The 22,756-nt window shown below is 38.8% G+C and overlaps 1 protein-coding gene across 3 annotated transcripts in view; it reads right to left on the bottom strand.

Moving 5' to 3' along the window:
* The window catches only part of USP32 (ubiquitin specific peptidase 32), a 195,589-nt gene that overhangs the window by 65,163 nt on the left and 107,670 nt on the right, over positions 1 to 22,756 (bottom strand). For all 3 annotated transcript variants that reach the window (XM_043902914.1, XM_043902912.1, XM_043902913.1), the window contains exon 5: positions 22,514 to 22,673. In XM_043902914.1, coding sequence (XP_043758849.1) covers positions 22,514 to 22,673 — 160 coding nt within the window. The remainder of the gene's footprint in view (positions 1 to 22,513; positions 22,674 to 22,756) is intronic.

The raw sequence follows: 22,756 nt of genomic DNA, 5'->3' as shown, positions 1-22,756 counted from the left end.
GCCTCGAAAGCTCAAGGAAGAGAAAGAACAAGAGTGGCTAAAGTGAAGTTAGTAAGCGGAAGGAATAATCATAATAGTAAGGAGAGAGTAGTAGGAGATAAAGTCAGCAAGAAAACAGTGGTCAGATTATACAGGTCACTGGAAGGATTCTGATTTTAAGTGAACTGTGAACCACTGGAGGGTCTGAAGCAGAGGAATGCCATAATCCAACCAATAAACACCACTTTTGACTGCTGAGTTAGGAATAGCCTGGTGGGCAGCTAAGAAGAGAAGTGTGTTTAAATCAATACATGCAGTTAAAAAACATAAAGACTATAATAGATTAACAAGTACAAGACATACAATTCATAAAAATGGGGAGAACTTTTCACTAAGAATAAAACGTCATTTGAAAAGAACAATTTAAACAGAATCATGCTACTTCTCTACTTCAAAACTTCTTAACCCTCTTTCCCAAGATACCTGCATGGCTATTTCCACAACTCCTTCAGATCTTTTCTCTTATGTCACATTCTCAGATCTTCCAAAGTCCATCCCATCCAATGACATTCCTCCACCCCTTTCCTTCTTTATTTACTTTGCTCTCTACGACTCATTTGTTTTGTTTATTGCTGTCTCCTTCAACTAGAACATATGCTCCTTGTAGGCAGGTTTTTGGGTCTATTTTATTCTTTGCTATGTTCTAAAACTTAGAATACCTGGTACATTTTGAGCACTCCATAAATTTTTTTAATGGACAAATAGCTTACAAGTTACCTGGGAAGACAAGAACAATGTATTTTAAATTTCCAGTGACTTCAAAGCATTCATTCTTACACTATTTCTTAGCAGTTTTAATAAAAATTTCAGGGAAAAAACTTGTCCTCATCAGCAAGATATCTAAGAGATAGTCAAATCAACATAAGTATCATAGCCATAAAAATTGGTTAATAAATGAAAACATATTCCACCAATTTACATAAAATTTTAAGAAAAAAGCTACTCCTTTGGCTTGACCTTCAAGGGGCTCCCAGGACAGAAAGCTAATGTGTCTCTGTTTTTCCTTCCTATCCCCTACTCTACTCTGACGCTCACTATTTCTAAGATCTGAAAGATAGTCTTTACTTAAAGGACCTAGGAATGACTTTCTTTTGAAAACAAAAAATAAAAATCCTTTGCTGGGAGAACAAAATTTTGTACACATCATCTTATACATCAGTAAATGAAAGAAGTGAGATTTTCAGAAAGACACTGTTCTAATTTATTCTTAAGTAGAAATAAAAGTTCATCGGAATAACTATACACCTGTCATAGCTGAAAACAAAAAAGACTTTGAGACATGTACCTGGAGTCAAGTACATTGATTCTCATTAGTCCCCACAATTTACAAAGATGAATGCTCTCCTGGAAAGTTCTTGCTTTGCCTATCCTAGAACATATATTCTTAAAACCTATGGAGAAGGAGTCCAAGAGCAACAATGAAGTTACCCTACACTTGAAGTAAGGGCTGCCCTGGTGGCTCAGACAGTAAAGAATCTGCCTGCAAAGCGGGAGACCGAGGTTTGATCCCTGGCTCCGAAAGATCCTCTGGAGAAGGAAATGACAACCCACTCCAGTATTCTTGCCTGGAAAATCCCATGGACAGAGGAAACTGTCAGGCTACAGTCCATGGGGCTGCAAAGAGTTGGACACTACTGAGTGACTAAGTCGGTAGTAGTGACACTACTGAGTGAGTAAGTCAGAAAGCAGTCACATTCCACTTCCCACTTCTTGAAGTAAAGGAAACTAATCACTTATTATTTACTAAAAGTAATGAGTAACTGAGTGATAAGGATATAAGATAATGTATTTCATGAAGTTAAAAAATGAAAATACTAATAACACTAAGTTGATTTTAAAATTTGTATTACTTGTTTTTATTAAACTAGTGATATATTTTGCTGCATGAAAAATATTAAAAATGTAGGTAATTTAAAAAAGGAAAAGGAAACGTAGTTCTTTGCCTTCATTTAACTATAATCATAAATGTACTTGATTGTCACCTGGGTTGTTTGGGAAGATTACATCTAATAACTTCATTCTATCATCTATACCACTGTATGATTTTTCACATTACACAAAATCCTAGTTCAGAAGGGGTTTTTTATGCTATGCCTCATGGCTTGCAGGATGCAGAATCTCAATTCCCCAACTAGGGACTGAATCCAGGCAGCAACAATGAAAGTGCCGAATCCTAACCACCAGGGAACTCCCCCTAGTTCACAGTTTTAAATAATCAATGGGATAAATTCATTTTTACGATTTTACAGAAAAATCATCAAAAGCGAGTGAAAGTCACTCAGTTGTGTTCGACTCTGTGACCCCATGGACTATATGGTCCATGGAATTCTTCAGGCCAGAATACTGGAGTAGGTAGCCTTTCCCTTCTCCAGGGGATCTTCCTGACCCAGGAACTGAACAGAGGTCTCCTGCATTGCAGGCGGATTTTTTTTTTTTTTTACCAACTGAGCTATCTGGGAAGCCCAAAATCATCAAAAAAGATGACACAAAAAAAGATACAATTTTCATACAAGGTACATGTCTCAGGTACATACAATATAACTATCATATATTTTTTCCTATTTAACCAAATAACAAATATATTACATCCATACTACATTCATTAACTATATTGTAAACTCTTGATGAATCAACCTTCGCAAAGGTTCAATTACTTTGTAACTGGAATTGATTTTTAAAATTATATGAAACTTCTACCAGTTGTCAGCTGAACTGCTGAGAAGAAAAATAACTAACTTTATTTTCACTTAAAGAAGTCAGAGGTAATAACTGCAGTACTCACTCTATTTGCAATTCAAAAATCAATACCAAAACTTCTACTTTATTTGCTAAACAGGAATGAATTTATCACCCATCTATGGGTATAATTTTTTCTGGTTCACAACAGTAGCATAACATATTCCCAACAGTCTTGGCCTGCCCTTTGGGCCATCAAGTCCCACCTTACCAGAAGGCTCCAGCTGCAGAAACTGCTTTTTAATGCCAGAATTGGATTCTCATTTAAAAACCAAAACAAGGCCCAGCAAAATATCAAGTATTTTCAAAGAAGAACACAGTTCTGCAACATTTCTGAGAAAGCAACCTGTTCTCAAAAGCAATGACCTTCTGCAATCTACTTAAGCCTTACATCATTACAATCAGGTAAGAGGATAATGAAGAGGATATTGAAGAAGGGACATGAAGATTTACTAGGCAGTTGATGGTCTAAGAATTACTCAAGTACTTTTTTCTTACACAAAGGAGATCTTAACACTGCAAACTAAAATGTGGCAAGGTAATATAATATGTATATTTTAGTTGAGATAAATGCTAAAATAGAGACTATATAAATTTGACTCAGATAAGAAAAGAAAAACAATGAAAAAGAGTTCAATGGCCCTAAAATTAGCCCCAATATTTATAAATTACCTCAGGATCTAGATTCTACTATTTGAAACACACATTTACAGAAAGAATTAGCACACATATTTTCTTCTAAATAATATACCTGAGCTCTATGAAAATATGATCATCATTAAGGAAAAAAATTCTCAATTTAAAACACAGTCCTTAAAATTCACAGTTCTTCTAATCACCTAATTCACTGCTGGTAAATGGGCAATCATTCAATGATCTTGCTGGATGCAGTGAAATTAACTATTAAAGAGAAATTCAAAATAATAATCATTTGAAGGTATCCCAAGGGGGGAAAAAAGGAAACTGGAAAAGTGAGCCTGCAAGGCTGTTTGTTCAAAGTAAGTCTGAGGAAGATGGCTTACCACAACCACAACTATCACATGACCACCTCCTTTTACCTGCAATCACAAACTACTCATAAAAGATTAAAGAAACAAAATGACCACGTGTCAATAAACTGTCTTCAAATCCTAAAGTGATAACAATAATATACACTCTGGGTTCTAATACCCCAATTTCAGCGCCTCTTAGCTATTTGATCTTGAGAAAAGTTTCTTTAATTCTTCATAGCTGTGGTCTCCTCATTTTTGGAATGGAGATAAAATGAACTTCGGAGGTGGCACAGGCTTAAATGAGACAAAGTACAAGGAACACAGTGCTTTCTTTAGTAAGTGCTCAACCTGCATGTGGTAAATCGGAACCTTCCAAAGCATTTTTTTGGGAGGAAAAGAAAAAAGAACAGGAGCAATAGTCAAGATCATTTAATATTTGGCAAACATTCATAAAAACATTTTATGTGTCTGACATTGTGTTAAAAATTAGACATGATTGTGAACAAGATAATTGTATTTAGATTCTAGTAGAAGAGAAAATGGGTCATTTTAACCTAGTGTGGAAAGAACAATGAAGGAATAGAGACAGTTTTCAGAGAGCACATTAGCAGATAGGCCCTGGAAGCCTTGATATTAAAAGAAGTACACACAGAACATCTAAAGATTGACCAGGGAAAGGAAAAAAGAGTGCAGCAGAAGGATATTACAAACAAAGGCAAAAACACGTGTAAAAATCTCTATGGAAAACAGGTAGCATTAGGTTGGTGCAAAAGTAATTGCAGTTTTGCAATGTTGCACTTTGCCATTTGATACTGGAATATATTCTTAAATAAATATGGCTATGTTATACATCATTTTAATGTGCATTTCTCACTTACTTTTTTTTTGCTAATGACTTATTACTTGATGTGTATTTTATATTTATTTTATACTAGGGAAATGATGTCAGACAAAAAGCAAATTTGAGTTATTTTCTTATTTGCATTCAAAATAGGTCATACAGCAGCAGAGATAACTTGCAACATCAACAATGCATTTGGTCCAGGACCTGCTAACGAACGTACAGTGCAGTGGTGGTTCAAGAAGTTTTGCAAAGGAGACAAGAGCCTTGAAGACGAGGAGTGTAGTGGCCAGCCATCAGAAGTTGACAACAACCATTTGAGAACAATCATCAAACTTGATCCTCTTACAACTACATGAGAAGTTGCTGAAGAACTCAACATTAACCACTCCATAGTCATTTGGCATTTGAAGCAAATTGGAAAGATGAAAAAGCTCAATAAACGTGTGCTGCATAAACTGACAGCAAATTTAAAAACTCATCATTTTGAAGTGTTGTCTTCTTCTATTTTACCCAACAAAATAAACCATTTCTTGATCAGATTGTGACGTGCAACAAAAAGTGGATTTTATAAGACAACCAGCGACGACCACCTCACTGGCTGGACTGAGAAGCTCCAAAGCACTTCCCAAAGCCAAACTTGAATGAAACAAAGGTCATGGTCACTGTTTGGTGGTCTGCTGCCTGTCTGACCCACTACAGCTTTCTGAATTCTGGCGAAACATTACATCTGAGAAGTATGCTCTGCAAACTGATGGGAAAACTGCAATGACTACAGCTGGTACTGGTCAACAGAATGGGCCCAATTCTCCACGACAAGGACCGACAGCACATCATACAATCAATGCTTCAAAAGTTGAATGAACTGGGCTATGAAGTTTGCCTCATCTGCCATATTCACGTGACCTCTTGCCAACTATCACTTTTTCAAGCATCTCAACAGCTTTTTGCAGGTAAAATGCTTCCACAACCAGGAGGAGGCAGAAAACACTTTCTAAGAGTTCCTAGAATCCCAAAGCACAGATGTTTACACTACAGGAATAAACAAACTTAGTTCTTGTTGGCAAAAATGTGTTGACTGTAATGGTTCCTATTTTGATTAATAAAGATGTGTTTGAACCTAGTTATAACAATTTAAAATTCATGGTCTGAAACCGCAGTTACATTTGCACCAAGCTAATAATAAGACAGATAAGCAAAAACAAAGAATAACCGTTGTATTCTGCTACAATTCAAAAAAAAGGAAAAGGAGAACCTATAAGCAGGATTTATGCTATGGACCCACGATAAAAGACAAAAAACAAGAAAGAACTTCACTTTTCAGTGAGTGACACCTCCTCACACCCTGCCAAAAAAAAAAGGAATGTTAAAGATGGCAATTCAACCTAGAATTAGTAGACAGTTTAGTTATAATGTAGACATTCCGAAGGTTAGCATCTGAAGGATGAGCCTTCAAACTCAAGCAGAGTTTCCAAACTGTGTTTAGATAGGACTAGGCATGTACAATGGGCTTCCCTGGTGGCTCAGAGGTTAAAGCGTCTGCCCAGAATGCGGGAGACCTGGGTTCGATCCCTGGGTCGGGAAGATCCCCTGGAGGAGGAAATGGCAACCCACTCCAGTATTCTTGCCTGGAGAATCCCATGGATGGAGGAGCCTGGTTGGCTACAGTCCACGGGGTCGCAAAGAGTTGGACACGACTGAGTGACTTCACTTTGACATGCATGTACAATAAGGGATTCACTATACTAAATTTGTAAAAAGCTGATTAAAACAAATTACATTTTGAGTTTACAGTCTGTGTCTCCAAAGTTCAACACTATGTGATGCTAAATAATCATGAACAAAATGGGTGAGGAAAGCGTACTACAAGAAAAAAACCAAATGATTAGTTAAGTCTTAGAAAGTAGAATCTTCTTTCAGATATCAATAATAATGACGACAACAACAACAAAATCTGTACAAACTCTTTCAAATATTTAAACTGTATAGAAAATGTTTATGTTATCTATACATGTTCTCCAATTTGGAATATCATCAAAATGTGTAAAAATTAACTTGTCAATAAAACACTGTATATATATATATATATATTAACATTTGACAAAAAAGATCTTTTTAGGAAATCTAATCTTAGGTATTTAAGTAGCAAATTACAAAATAAAAACATCACAAAAATCTGTATAAAAACTTGATAAAAATCTGTTTAACAACTTGACCTTTTGACTGAAGTTCTAATTCATTAAATTCCCTGGGCAGTCCAATAGTTAGGGTTCAGTGCTTTCACTGAGTCCCTGGTTGGGGAACTAAAATCCTGCACTGTGGGTGGCATGGTCAAAAATCCAAAAAGTTCTAATTCAATTTCTTAAATTTAAATAAAAGGTAAAGTAACAATAGTTTGGAATCTTAAGTTCTAAAAATTACTGGCCATGAAAAAATCTAAAGTCTTGTATAAATCAAATCAGTTAATTATTCTAAACTCTGTACTGAATATACAGTATTCAGTGTATAATAATATAAACAGTGCCTCAGTTTCATCTGTGATATATATAAAAGAGAAAAAATTTGATTAAAAATGGCAGTATGTTCAACTTACTGGACTTCAAGTCTTACTTTAGAATAGTATGTGAAAAAGTAACTAAATGCAATTGTACTCTAACATAAATGTTATTTACAAGTGAAAACTTATAACTCCTTTTTGTTTCCTAGATACCTTGGCTTATTACACAAATTTTAATGGAGTCACTGATGCTTTAAAATAAATGTCTACTTATAAATGATAAGTTAATAACATTCTCTATTCTTATCCCAATTTTCCACATTCCTAATATATTATTTGAAAAGTTTAATGTACCAAATATTTTTGAGTGGAAAACCCTGCCAAGTGGTCCACAGTGAACTGCTTTGCCAGAAACTTAGAATTTATAACTAATACAATAAATCACAGTCATCAGAATATAAACCTGCCCATGTCAGAATTTCTATAAGAAATTTAGCAGTAATTCTGAATTTAGCAGTAATTCTGATTTTATGATAATGCTTTCATAGGAAAGTCCACTAAGAAAGCAGCTATTTGCTGAAGCCAGGAGCAACTGAGCTGTCTGTTACACCTTTATTTTCATAAATTGTAAAGTAAAGGAAAGCAAATTGGTAAGGAAAACATTTTCTTCCTATTGACACGGATGAGTTAATTTTTGTAGTGATCTGCAGTCCTGTTAGAAAATTGCGTGTCCCCAAAACAATGACTCTCTGAGAAAGTGGGATGACGCTCACTGACATTTCCTAGCCAAGCGTTCACTAACACAAGAGGAATCCCTTGGTGGTCCACTTGTTAGGACTTTGTGCTTCCAATGCAGGGGGCACAGGTTCAATCTCTGGTCAGGGAACTAAGATCTCACATGCCTTGCGGCACCTCCAAAAAAAAAAAAGAGGATGCATATTCATTGTAAAGCACCTATTCTATACCAGGCACAATGCTGAGTCCTTTTAAAAAAGTGGTATCTCACGTAGCACCATATGCTACCAGAAATGCTGCTTCAGCATAAGGATTATTTTGAGTTCAAGGCAAATGAGAAGCAGCAGATATAAGAATAGCCCTCTAGTTCCCCCTACTGGCCTAATTTTAAAAGATGGCTTCCTGACCCCTCTACCTGCACCCAGAGAAAAGGAGAAGTGACCTCCACAAGAGACTGAGCCAGACCTGCCTTTGAGTGTTTGAGGGTCTCCTGTGGAGGCACAGGCCAGCAGTGTTCTGCTTCGAGGACAGGGCCTCTGGCTGCAGCAGACCTGGGAGGCGCGGTGTATGGCATAAGTCCTCTTGGAGGAGGTCACCATTAGCTTCACTATAGAGCCGCTGAGCAGATGACAAACTAGAGAACAATTATAACAAAGAAGTTCTCGCACTCTTGGAAAAGTTCTGGTGCCCACAACAGATTTCCCAACCTGGGGATCCAGCAAAAGGATTGAGAACCCCCAGGGAACCTGACTTTGAAGGACAGTGGGATTTGATTACAGAACTTCCACAGGACGGGGGAAACACCCTAGGAGGGCACAAACAAAACAGTGTGCACACCAGGACCCAGGAGAAAGGAGCAGTGAGCCCACAAGAGACGGAGTCAGACTCGCAAGTGAGAGTCCAGGAATCTCCGGCCGAGATGTGTGTCAACAGTAGCCGGCCTCGAGGTCAGAGGCACTGACTACAACAGTCCTGAGAGCTGCAGCATGCTGGCGTAAGTCCTTCTGAAGGAGGTCGTCATTACCCCTACCATAGTTTGGCCTCACTGGGAGATGAACTACCCAGGTCAGTAGGTGACCAAGATGCTACTGGAGAAGAGTGGAGAAGTAATTCCAGACAGCATGAAGAGGCTGGGCCAAAATGGAAACAACATCCAGTTGGATGTCTAGTGGTGAAAGTAAAATCTGATGCTATAAAGAACAATAAATACTGCATAGGAATCTGGAATGTTAGGTTCATGAATCAAGGTAAACTGTAAGTGGTCAAATAGGAGATGGTAAGAATGAACACTGACATTTTAGGAATCAGTGAACTAAAACGGACAAGAATGGGTGAATTTACTTCAGATGACCATTATATCTACTACTGTGGGCAAGAATCCCTTAGAAGAAATGGAGTAGCCATCACAGTCAGCAGGAGTCTGAAATACACTACTTGGGTGCAATCTCAAAAATGACGGAATGATCTCTGCTCATTTCCAAGCCAAACCACTCTGTATCACAGGAATTCAAGTTTATGCCCCAACCACTAATGCGGAAGAAGCTGAAGTTGAATGGTTCTATGACAACCTATAAGACCTTCTAGAACTATCACCAAAAAAAGATGTCCTTTTCATCACAGGGGACTGGAATGCAAAAGTAGGAAGTCAAGAGATACCTGGAGTGCAAGTTTGGCCTTGGAGTACAAAATGAAGCAGGGCAAAGGCTAACAGAGTTTTGCCAAGAGAACACACTGGTCATAGCAAACACCCTTTTCCAATAACACAAAGAGATGACTCCACACATGGGTATCACCAGATGGTCAATACCAAAATCAGACTTTTATATTCTTTGCAGTCAAAGATGGAGAGGCTCTATATAGTTAGCAAAAACTAGACTGGGAGCTGACTGTGGCTCAGATCATGAATTCCTTATTGCAAAATTCAACTTAAATTGAAGAAAGTAGGGAAAACTACTAGGCCATAACAGTATGACCTAAATCAAATGCCTTACGATTATACAGTAGAAGTGACAAATAGATTCAAGGGATCAGATCTGACAGAGTGCCTGAGGAACTATGACCAAAGGTTCATAACACTGTACAGGGGGCAGTGATCAAAACCATCCCCAAGAAACAGAAATGCAAAAAAGGCAAAATGGTTGTCTGAGGAGGCCTCACAAATAGCTGAGAAAAAAAAGAGAAGCTAAAGGCAAAGGAGAAAAAGAAAGACATACCCATCTAAATGCAGAGTTCCAGAGAATAGCAAGGAGAGATAAAAAAGCCTTCCTCGGGGACCAATGCAAAGAAATAGAGGAAAACAATAGAACGGGAAAGACTAGAGATCTCTTCAAGAAAACTTCAAGAATATTTAATGCAAAGATGGGTACAATAAAGGACAGGAACAGTATGGCCTAGCAGAAGGTAATAAGAAGAGGTAGCAAGAGTACACAGAAGAACTATACAAAAAAGATCTTAATGACTCAGATAACCATGATAGTGTGATCACTCACCTACACATTCTGGAGGGCCAAATCAAATGGGCCTTAGGAAGCATTACCACGAACAAAGCTAGTGGAATGATGGAATTCCAGCTGAGCTATTTCAAATCCTAAGAGATGATGCTGTTAAAGTGGTGCGCTCAATATAACAGCAAATTTGGAAAATCCAGCAGTGACCACAGTACTGGAAAAGGTCAGTTTTCATTCCAATCCTAAAGAAAGACAGTGTCAAAGAATGTTCAAGCTACCGCACAATTGTACTCATTTCACACACTAGCAAAGTAATGCTCAAAATTCTCCATGCTAGGCTTCAACAGTATATGAACCAAGTATTTCCAGATGTTCAAGCGGGATTTAGAATAAGCAGAGGAATCAGAGATCAAATTGCCAAAATCCGTTGGATCATAAAAAAAAAGCAAGAGAATTCCAGAAAAACAACTATTTCTGCTTCACTGACTTATGCAAAAGCCTTTGACTGTGTGCATCACAAGAAACTGTGGCAAATTCTTAAAGAGATGGGAATACCAGACCATCTCACTTGTCTCCTGTATGCAGGTCAAAAAGCAACTGTTAGAACCAGATATGGAACGATGGACTGGTTCCAAACTGGGAAAGGAGTACTGTATATTGTCACCCTGCTTATTTAACTTATATATATGCAGAGTACATACATCATGCGAAATCCTGAGCTGGATGAAGCAGAAGTTGAATTCAAGATTGCTGGGAAAGTATCAATAACCTCAGATATGCAGAGGACACCACCTTTATGGCAAAAAGTGAAGAGGAACTAAAGATCCTCTTGATGAAGGTGAAAAGGAGAGTAAAAAAGCTGGCTTAAAACTCAACATTGAAAAAACTAAGACCATGGCATCCGGTCCCATTATTTCATGGCAAACAGATGGGGAAACAATGGAAACAGTGACAGACTTTACTTTCTTGGCCTCCAAAATCACAGCAGCCATGAAATTAAAAGACGCCTGCCTGCTGGAAGAAAGGCTATGACAAACCTAGAAAGTGTATTAAAAGCAGAGATATTACTTTGCCAACAAAGATCCATACAGTGAAAGCTATGGTTTTTCCAGTAGTCATGTATGGATGTGACAGTTGGACCATAAAGAAGGTTGAGCACTGAATAACCAATCCTTTTGGACTGTGGTGCTGAAGAAGACTCTTGAGAGTTCCTGGACTGCAAGGAGATCAAACCAGTCCATCCTAAAGGAAATCAACCCTGAATATTCATTGGAAGGACTGGTGCTGAAGCTCCAATAGTTTGGCCACCTGATGCAAAGAACTGACTCATCAGAAAAGACCCTGATGTTGGGAAAGATTGAAGGCAGGAGGAGAAGGGGATGACAGAGGACGAGATGTCTGGGTGGCATCACCGACTCAATGGACCTGAGTTTGAGCAAGCTCCAGGAGATGGTCAAGGACAGGTAAGCCTGGAGTGTCCAGTCCACAGGGTTGTAAAGACTGAGCAACTGAACAACAATAATAACTCTTCTACCAGGAAGGATAGATGTTAATCACCAGAGAAAACTCTAGATTCTTATCAACCTGGAGATGGCATCAGAAGAAAGAATCTACATAACAAATCTTATTAACCAGCCAAATCAACCAAAGGCTTCTCTAGTAGCACAGACAGTAAAGAATCTGCAGGATTCCCAGGAATGCAGGAAACCTAGGTTCGATCCCTGAGTTGGGAAGATCTTCTGGAAAAGGGAATGGCAAATCACTCCAGTATTCTTGCCTAGAGAATTCCATGGACAGACCATGGGGCTGCAAAGAGTTGAACACGTCTGAGTGACTAACACACACACATCAAGCAATAGTTTTTCCATGTATTTGTTTTCCCACAATGTGCCACCCCTAGCAGCTCAAAGTTCTTTTCCTTTGTTTTGTCACTTCTCCACAAAATTATCGTTCTTTGCTAAGATGCTATGTAAGCTCAAGCTCTAACCACCCCTTTTGAGTTATTCATCACTAAATGTTCCAGTGCGTAAGTAACTAAGTAAGTAATAAGTAAGCTTATGTTTTTCTCTTGTTTTCTGTCTTTTGTTAGTCTAATTTAAAAGGCCCCACCCAAGGAACCCAGGATGAGTAGAGGAAAATACTCTTCCTTCCCTGCCCTCCTTACCACAAATCTATGATGTAAGTTGTATCATTATCCCTGTTTTCCATAGACAAAGTAAGAAGTTAAGAGGTCTGCAGACTAAGTAAGTGGCTCACTGAACTCTGCAAAGAGATAGAGGAAAACAATGGAATGAGAAAGACTAGAGATCTCTCCAAGAAAATCAGAGATACCAAGGGAGTATTTCATGCAAAGATAGGCACAATAAAGGACAGAAACTGTATGGACCTAACAGAAGCAGTAGATGTTAAGATGAGGTGGCAAGAATACACAGAAGAATAACTATACAAATAAGATCTTAATGACCCAAATAACCATGATGGTATATGATCACTCACCTAGAGCCAGACATCATAGAGTGTGAAGTCAAGTGGCCCTTAGGAAGTATCACTACGAACAAAGCTAGTGGAAGTGATGGAATTCCAGCTGAGCTGTTGCAAATCTTAAAAGATGATGCTGTTAAAGTGCTACACTCAATATGCCAGCAAATTTGGAAAACTCGGCAGTGGCCACAGGACTGTAAAAGGTCACTTTTCATGCCAATCTCAAAGAAGGGCAATGCCAAAGAATGTTCAAACTACCACACAATGGCACTTAAATCACATGCTAGCAAGTAATGCTCAAAATCCTTCAAGCTAGGCTTCAACAGTACATCAACCGAGAACTGTCAGATGTACAAGCTGAATTTAGAAAAGGTAGAGGAACCAGAGATCAAACTGCCAATATCCACTGGATCATACAGAAAACAAGGAAATTCCAGAAAAAGATCTACTTCTGCTTCATTGACTACGCTAAACTTTTGACTGTGTGGACCACAACAAATTGTGAAAAATTTCTGAAAGGGATGGAAGTACCATACCACTTGCCTCCTGTGAAACCTGTATGCAGGTCAAGAAACAACAGTTAGGACTGAACATGGAACAGTAGACTGGTTCCAAATTGAGAAAGGAGTATGTATATTATTACCCTGTTTATTTAACTTATATGCAGAGTACAGCATGCATAAAGCCTGGCTGGATGAATCACAAGTTGGAATCAAGACTGCCAGGAGAAATATCAATAACCTCACAAATAGATGACACCACCCTTATGGCAGAAAATGAAGAACTAAAGAGCCTCTTGATGAAAGTGAAAGGGGAGAGAGAAAAAGCTGGCTTAAAACTCAACATTCAAAAACTAAAATCATGGCATCTGGTCCCAGCACTTCATAGCAAATAGATGGAGAAACAAAGGAAACAGTGATGACTTTTTTTAGCTTCCAAAATCATTGCAGATGGTGACTGCAGCCCTGAAATTAAGACACTTGCTCTTTGGAGGGCTTCCCTGGTGGCTCAGCTGGTAAAGAATCTGCCTGCAATGCAGGAGACCTGGGTTGGATCCCTGGGTTGGGAAGATCCCCTGGAGAAGGGAATGGCTACTCACTCCAGTATTCTGGCTTCCCTGAAAGCTTAGTTGGTAAAGAATCCACCTGCGGTGCAGAAAACCCCGGTTCAATTCCTGTGTTGGGAAGATCCACTGGCGGAAGGGATAGGCTACCCTCTCCAAGATTCTTGGGTTTCCCTTGTGGCTCAGCTGGGAAAGAATTTACCTGCAATGTGGAAGACCTGGGTTCAATCCCTGGGTTGGTAAGATCCCCTGGAGAGGGGAAAGGCTACCCACTAAAGTATTCTGGCCTAGAGAATTCCATGGACTGTGCATGGGGTCACAAAGAGTCAGACACAACTGAGCAACTTTCACTTTCACTGCGCCTTGGAAGAAAAGCAATGACAAACCTAGACGGCGTATTAAAAAGCAGAGACACTACTTTGCCAACAAAGGTCTGTATAGTCAAAGCTACGGTTTTTCCAGTAGTCATGTATTAATGTGAGAGTTGGACCATAAAGAAGGCTGAGCACGCCAAAGAACTGATGCTTTTGAATTGTGGTGCTGGAGAAGACTCTTGAGAGTCCCTTGAACAGCAAGGAGGTCAAACCAGTCCATCCTAAAGGAAATCAACCCTGAATATTCTTTGGAAGAACTGATACTGAAGCTGAAGCTCCAATACTTTGGTCACCTGAGGCAAAGAACCGATTCACTAGAAAAGACTCTGATGCTGGGAGAGATTGAAGGCAGGAGAAGGGGACGACTGAGGACAAGATGGTTGGATGGCATCACTGACTCAATAGACATGAGTTTGAGCAAGCTCTGAGAGGCTGAAGTCCATGGGGTTGCAAATAGTTGAACATAACTGAGTGACTGAACAATAACAAATTATATCTCAAAATGCAGTTCATGGTCCATCCATATCAGAATTACCCAGAGTTAAAAGTACAGAGCCCTACGGCCCACAGATAAAAAATCTTTGAAGACAGAACCAGTAACCTGCACTTTTAACACACTCTTCAAATAATTCTAATGCTCAAGATAAAGGCCATTAACTACAAAATAGTGGTTGAATAGTTGATTATTTTGGTATATCCTTCTTACAAAAAATAAGGATACAATAAAATTCAGCTAAGAGGTCAACAATTAAAAATATTATAAATAAGCGAGAAAATTAAAAGTATAAGTTGTTTCTTCAGGTTTTTACCAAATACTGCCAACTTACTTCTATAGCCACCAAGGAAACCAACTTCTATAGCCACCAAGGAACCCAACAGGTACATTATAGAAGGAGATAAAATAATTAGTTCAGACAGCTTATTCCGTGTAGTGTTTGTTTTCTTTGACAAAATTTTATATATTTTTAAAATTAATATTTATTGGAGTATAGTTGCTTTACAATGTTGTTAGTTTCTACTGTACAGCAAAGTAAATCAGTTGTATGTATACACATATCTTCTTTTTCCCTATAGTATTTAAAGTAGACTGATCTCCGTGCGCCTCAAGTTACTGCTAACCAATTTTCCGTAGCTCACATAATTTTTCTAACCAAAAGTTTTAAAGGGAAGATCTATGAACAACTATTTTGCAATCTTAAACAGTTCTTTAAGTTGACATATACAATTAATTTTCACCCTAAAAATATGGTAGGTCTTTATATGAACACTTACATACTATGAAGTTGTTAAACTTTATTCAAACATGATGATTTATCTTGGTCCTTCTCCCTCCTATGGGTTTAGTCCCACAATCCTAAAACAACATATTCCTTCTGCTCTCTCCTGGGGAATTCAACTGTTTAAATCAATACTCAGAATGCAGACTTTTGGTTGTTGAAAATTTTCCAACACAGTTCAGTCCAGCAACATGCACTGTGGTTCACTGAACTAAGAAAAAGCCAAAGATGAATAGAATATAAGCCTTGTCCTCAAGAGACTTGTAACTTCTGCTGAGAAATAAAGCCATTTTCAACTGACTTTACAGTAAGGCAAAAAGCATCTTAAATACTTTAATTCAAAAATAAAGTGTGGAGGAATGCAAAAAGAAAAAGTGATTAATTACAACTGCAGAAAAATGGAGAAGGCATGACAAACGGGTTATGGCATTTGAGTTAGGATTGATGAAAAAGTATTTTACCTGTCAAGAACTGAAAGATGGAATGTATTCTTATATGAAGGAATATTAGGAGTGATGGTAGATAGAGTAGTCATGAAAGTTGATGGTACAGTCATGGAATACTGACCAGTGCTCTTCAGTTGAAGCTGAGAACATAAGTGAGGAGAAATGGGTATTGAAAATTAAGAATAATAAACTAAGAGACTTTAGAGTCATATTAAGGAGTTTAAAACTTTGTTCTACAGAATATGATTTCTCAAAGGTTTCAAAGCAGGGAAGTAAGAATGATTTGTTTTTGCTTTTATGCAAACTAAATAAACAAAAACAGAAATGTGTCTTTCATTACTCCTATTATCAAACCACTGTCAGGTCAGATAAGTAAGAAAAACTATTATAATGATGACAGTAGCAAAGAAAGATGCAAGAAATATGGTTGAGTTAAGATTGATAGGATTCAATATGAAGCTTGATAAGAAAAGTCAAAGGTAACTTCAAATTGGATTACTAGAATTATTAGGTTGGTGCAAATGTAATTCCAGTTTTTGCATTGCTGAAATTTGCCATTTGATACTGGAATACATCCTTAAATAAACGTGGTTATGTTACACAGCATTTTAACACACATTTCTCACTTTATATTTTTTGCTAATGACTTACTACTTGATGTGTATTTCATATTTATTTTAGACTAGGGATATGTTCAGAGAAGGCAATGGCACCCCACTCCAGTACTCTTGCCTGGAAAATCCCATGGATGGAGGAGCCTGGTAGGCTGCAATCCATGGGGTCGCACAGAGTCGGACACAACTGAAGTGACTTAGCAGCAGCAGGGATATGTTAGACAAAAAGCAAATTCAAGCAATTTTGTTATTCCAGTTCAAAATGGGTCCTAAAGCAGTAGAAACAACTCGCAATGTCAACAATCCATTTGGCCCAGGAACTGCTAACAACCATACAGTGCAGTGGTGGTTTAAGAAGTTTTGCAAATGAGACGAGAGCCTTGAAGATGAGGAGCATAGTGGCCGCTGGAAGTTGACAACAACCAATTGACTGTGTGTATTAGTCGCTCAGTCGTGTCCGACTCTTTGTGACTCCATGGAATGGAGCCCACCAGGCTCCTCTGTCTGTGGAATTCTCCAGGCAAGAATACTGGAGTGAGTTGACATTTCCTTCTCCAGGGGATCTTCCCGACCCAGGGATCAAACCCGGGTCTCCTGCATTGCATGAGAGCAAGCATCACACCTGATCCTCTTACAACTACCCAAGACGATGCTGAAGAACTCAATATCGACCACTCTATAGTCATTTGGCATTTGAAGCAAATTGGAAAAGTGAAAAAGCTTGATGAGTGAGTGCCTCATTAACTGACAGCAAATCAAAAATATCGTCATTCTGAAGTTATTGTCTTATGCCACTCAACAAAAATGAACCATTTCTCAATTGGATTGTGATGGGTGACGAACAGTGGATTTTCTACAAAAACTGGCAATGACCAGCTCAGTGGCTGGACTGAGAAGAAGCTCCAAAGCACTTTCCAAAGCCAAACTTGCATCAAAAAAAGATCATGGTCACTGTTTGGTGGTCTGCTGCCCACCTTAAGATAGGAGACAGATGGGTTCCAAGTTGGACATTTACAATCAGCCAGCCTCCTGTCTGCATTTCCTGAGACAAGAGCTATGTGGGATCCAGTTGAGGAATTTACAATCGCCCTCCGAAATGGTAGTAACAACAGAAACAAGGTAAACAGCCAGTCTTTTTCTTTTGTGAACATCTTGAGGAAATATAATTATGGCGAGGAAATAATTATGGCAAGGACAGAGAGGCAAAACCCTTTCTGAGTAAAGGATTGAAGGATCTCCGCTTCCCCCTTTTTAGGATAAGGGAGACACCATACATTTCCACAAAGGCTTCTTGGGGTCAAAAGTCAGAGGATAGTTCCAGGCCATAGTGAGACCTGCTCCTCCCAGAAGTCTGCTTCAAGATTCATCTTGGCTAAAGGGGTGCATGTACACCCCAGAGGAGAGTCCTGATACAAATTATCGGGGGGAGGGGAACAAAGCAAGATGATTGGCCTGAAGGAAGACAAAAACTTCTTACTTTACTCTTTACCTTCTGCCTCCTTGCCTGAATTCGTTTTTAACTAGTTAGGCAAGGACTAGGAAGGGACTTTAGCCTTCACTGCTGGCCCCTGTGGTCCAGTGGTTAGGACTCCCAGTCTGGGAAACTAAGACCTTGCTTCCAGCTATTGCTCGCCGCTGCTTACTGTTAAACTGCCATTTACTGCTGTGCATGTCTGAAATCAGTCTGCCTCACCACAGCATTCTGAATCCTGGTGAAACCATTACACCTGAGAACTATACTCAGCAGATCGATGAGATGCACCTAAAACTGCAGTGCCTGCAGCCAGCATTGGTCAACAGAAAGAGTCTGATTCTTCTCCATAACACCTGACCGACCATCACATAACCAGTAATTCAGAAGTTGAATCAACTGGGCTACTAAGTTTTGCCTCGTCTGCCACATTCATCAGATGTTCAGCCAACTCACTACTACTTCTTCAAGTATCTCAACAACTTCTTTTGCAGTGAAAATGCTTTCACAACCAGCAGGATCCAGAAAATGCTTTCCAAGAGTTCGTCAAATCCTGAAGCAAGGATTTTTATACTAGAGGAATAAACAAGCTTATTTCTCATTGGTAAAAATGAGTTGACTGCAATTTTTACTATTTTGATTAATAAAAATGTGTTTGAGCCTAGTTATAAAGATTTAAGGGCTTCCCTGGTGGCTCAGACAGTAAAGAATCTGCCTTCCATGAAGGAAACCCAGGCTCAGTCCCTGGGTTGGGAAGATCCCCTGGAGAAGGGAATGGCTCCCCACTCCAGTATTCCTGCCTGAACAATTCCATGGACAGAGGGGTCAGGCAGGCTACAGTCCATGGGGTTGCAAAAAGAGCTGGACACAATTTGGCAAAAAAAGCAAAAACTATACTTCAGTTTAAAAAAAGAGAGAAAAAAAAATCATAGGAGGAACAGGATGTTTGCTTTTTTTGACCTATAAATGGACTGAAGTAAGGAAAGGTGTTAGATATGAAATTAAGATGTTAGAATACACATCCAGGAGGCATTTATTAAAATGAATATACAGTTTGATACCTCAAGATCAGTAAACTTCACTAGGTATCACCTGCAAAGACATGAAGCAAAAGAAATGGCTGTAATGAAGCAAAAGTATGCATGCCAGTTAAGAATAGAATAGAGCTAAAGGTTGATCCATGAGAAATAACTTAAAGCTACAATGTTTCAAAATCAAGGGAGAAGAGAATTTCAAGAAAACTGTCAATAGTGCTAAAATGCTGCAGAGATATTAGTAGGTACAATAAGCCTAGGAGAAAGTCACTCAGTTTAGAAATCAGGTCATTATTTCAGATGAAACAATGCATAAATTCAAGATAAAATATTTTTTAACAAGGCAAAGGTCACGTACTTTTAGATGCCATTAAAAATCCAAAAATCTTCCCAACTGATAAAAAAATTAAAAGGTCATTTTCAAATTAAAATGGAGCCATATAATGGGATAACATTTTTAATATTTTGATAATTATTTTGACTGATTAAATTTACACAAGCCTGTAATCTTTGACATGGTGCTTTGAAAAACAAGCAATAAGCAGTATTTGCATTTGCAAAGTGTGTCAGACTAATTCAACTTGAAGCAACTGACAGAGACTCTCTCCTTGACTAAAATTTAGTCCCACTCCTTTGAGCCCTCTTTTCTACTAGGCCCAGAAGTTGACCCCTTATTCTGTCTTTGGCCTGCCCAGCTGAATCTTAGCAAAGAACCCTGCTGCATCATCCCCCACCCTTGATACCTGATCAAGGTATACCATATATTTAACAAATAAGTCTTTGGCCCGCTTTCGGTAAGAATTGCCCCACCCTTCATGATTTCTCGTAGCAATTTTCCTTCCACTGATCACCTCACCATGTTCCTTGGCTGTAAGTTGCTTTCCTGTAACATTTGGAGGTAAGACCAATCTCTCTCCACTACTGCAATATGCTACTGCAAAAGTCTTGAATCAAGTTTTGTTTATGGGACTTCACTAGTGGTAGAGGGGATAAGAATTCGCCTGCCAATCCAGGGGACACGGGTTCCATCCCTGGTTTGGGAAGATTCCACATGCTGAGCAACTGAGACCGTGCGCTACCACTCCTGGAGCCTGAGCGCCCGAGAGCCCACATCCGCAACTAGAGAAAGCCTGAGCACGGCAACAAAGACGCAGAGCAACCAAAAATAAATAATTTTTTTTAAAGTCTTGTTTACCATTTCATTAAGTATCAGGACAATTTTTTCTATAATGTGAGTCATTCAAGGAAAGTAATCACACTCTTAGCCAATAATAGAAAAATGATTTACCATACAGTTACAAATGAAAGCAAGAGTTCAGCAGAACATCCATATGACTGACAATGATAGAGCTTAAAGTATAAAAAGATTTCCTAATTTTTTATACGGAATGATTTTTTAAAAAAGGCTTTCCTCTCAAAATAAAGACGGTAGTGCTGAAAAAGTAGGAGCATCAAATTAATTGCCTATTCATGCCAGAATTTATGTGTCAGAATTTTTGGTAACAATGGAATAAAAATGAGAGGGAAAGCAGTTGGTGAATAACTAGTAGCCAACTCATAAATTACAAGAAAAAATAAATACAAACAGTGCTTGATAACCAAGATCCTCTACTAGGTCAACAAATACTTATTTAAGGCTTGACACTGAGAGTGAATAAAAGAATAATACAGACTTCCTATGATTTAAGAGAAAACATGTACAAATAAATAAAATGTTATAAATAATTAAAATACAAAGATGAAAGTGGTAAGTTCATCCAAGAAGAGTACAAAAGAAAGTGTTACGAGAGTTAAGAGGAAGGAGAGATGATTTCTCACAGGAAGGCAAGAAAACATTTCATGGAAAGCAAGCAGCATGTGACTTAATCTTCAAAGATGACTAGGGTTTACAGGAAGGGAAAAAGGGAAAGGCATTCCTTCTAGTGTTAAGAAGTAGCATAAGCAAAAGCCCAGAGTACATCCATTTCTGTAACCACAGAAAAGAACAGTAGAAGTTAACACTTAGGCCTGTGCTGTGGTGGACTAAAGAGCATCCCTCAGAAGTTCATTATCACCTGGAATCACAGAATGTGACCGCAGTTGGAAATAGGGTCTTTGCAGATGTAATGAATTAGGGCTCTAGAGTTAAAATCATCCTAAATTTAGACTGGGCCCTAAATCCAATGAATGGTGTCTTTGAAAGAAGGGGAGAGGACACAGACACACACATACACACAGAAGGCTGTATGAAAACAGAGGCAGAAACTAGAATTATGCTGCCACAAGTGAAGCAAAGCCTGGGTTCACAAGAAGCTGGGAGAGGCAAGGAAAGAAGCTTCCCTGGGATCTTCAGAGGGAACATAGCTCTATTAACACTTTGATTTCAGCTTCCAGAACTGTGAGAGAGTAGATTTCTGTTTTTTCAGTTTATGGATTGTGTCAATTTGCTACAGCAGCCCTAGGGAACTAATACAGCTTGGTTAAGAACAGTTAGTAGAGGGCTGCTGTGAAATAAGTGATATTGATCCCAGTTCTTGCTAATATTTTCTTTGAGGAAATTTCTTTAATTTCCTGAGTGACAGGAATGTCTGATGCAGAGCTCCTAAATCCCTCAGAATTTTCTGGGTGACGGGAACCTTTTTCTGATGCCTGAAGTTAACTCTCGGTAGGTTCCTGGAAAGGGGCTGGTCACTAGAAAGACCAAGCCATACACTCTAAACTTGGAACTTTCAACCCCATTCCCCCCCATTTTCTGGAAAGAAGAAAAGATTTAGAAACACAGTTAATAACTGATAATGCTTATGTAACAAAGCCTGCACAAAAATCCCAAAGCACAGAGTCTGGAGAGCGTCTAGACACATCGACATGCCAAGAGGGGAGCAACACAGCTCCATGTGGACAGAAGCGCCCGTGTTTGGGACCCTTCCAGATTCCGCCCTATGTATCTGTTCACCCAGCTATTCATCTGTATCCTTTAATGCAGCTTTTATTATATATTAAATCAGTACAGGTAAATGTCTCCTGAAGTTCTAGTAAATTACCAAACCCAAGGAAAGGGTCATGGGAAGTCTCATTTATAGGTGGTCAGTCAGAAGCACAGGTCACAGTCTGGACTTGGCATCTGAAGTGGGGAGGGCACAGGGGCAGTCTTTTGGGACTGAGACCTAACCTGTGGGGTGGGTCTGTGCTAACCCCAGGCAGGCAGTGTCAGAACTGCACTAAAGTGTAGGACACCCACCTGGTGTCCACAGAGCACTGGAGAACTGCTTGGTGTGGGGGGAAAAAACTCACACACTTGGAGTACAAAAGTATTCAGTGAGTAAAGAAAAAAAGTTTATTTTTTTCAGTTATGTACTCAAGCCTCCAGCATTCCATGTTATTACACTTTGGAAGAAAAAAAAAGCCACACTGATAATAGGCATATTCTCATATTACCAGGCAATTGTATTAAAAAGTGAACAGAGCACAATAAAATGCCATTACTTACAATGTGTGACTCCAGCCAGAGTTTGGTAGAAAGTGGGAGTATCACTATCATCAGTGAGGGTCACATATACACCTCCAGACAGTAGCCAACGAGAGAAGGTAAAAGCATCTTTGTTTAGAAGAAGCCAATTTCTAAACTTTTCATAGTTTACCTTTTCACCCTAAAATTAAAACAAGAAAACACAGGCTTAGTTAAACTTTAAGGTACCTCTTACTTGGAACTTACACAATTTTAAATTTGCAT

The sequence above is a fragment of the Cervus elaphus genome, chromosome 5 (genome assembly GCF_910594005.1).
Source record: "Cervus elaphus chromosome 5, mCerEla1.1, whole genome shotgun sequence".
NCBI lineage: Eukaryota > Metazoa > Chordata > Mammalia > Artiodactyla > Cervidae > Cervus > Cervus elaphus.
Note: the sequence above shows the minus strand (reverse complement) of the source record. Positions and strands in the feature narration are given on the sequence as shown.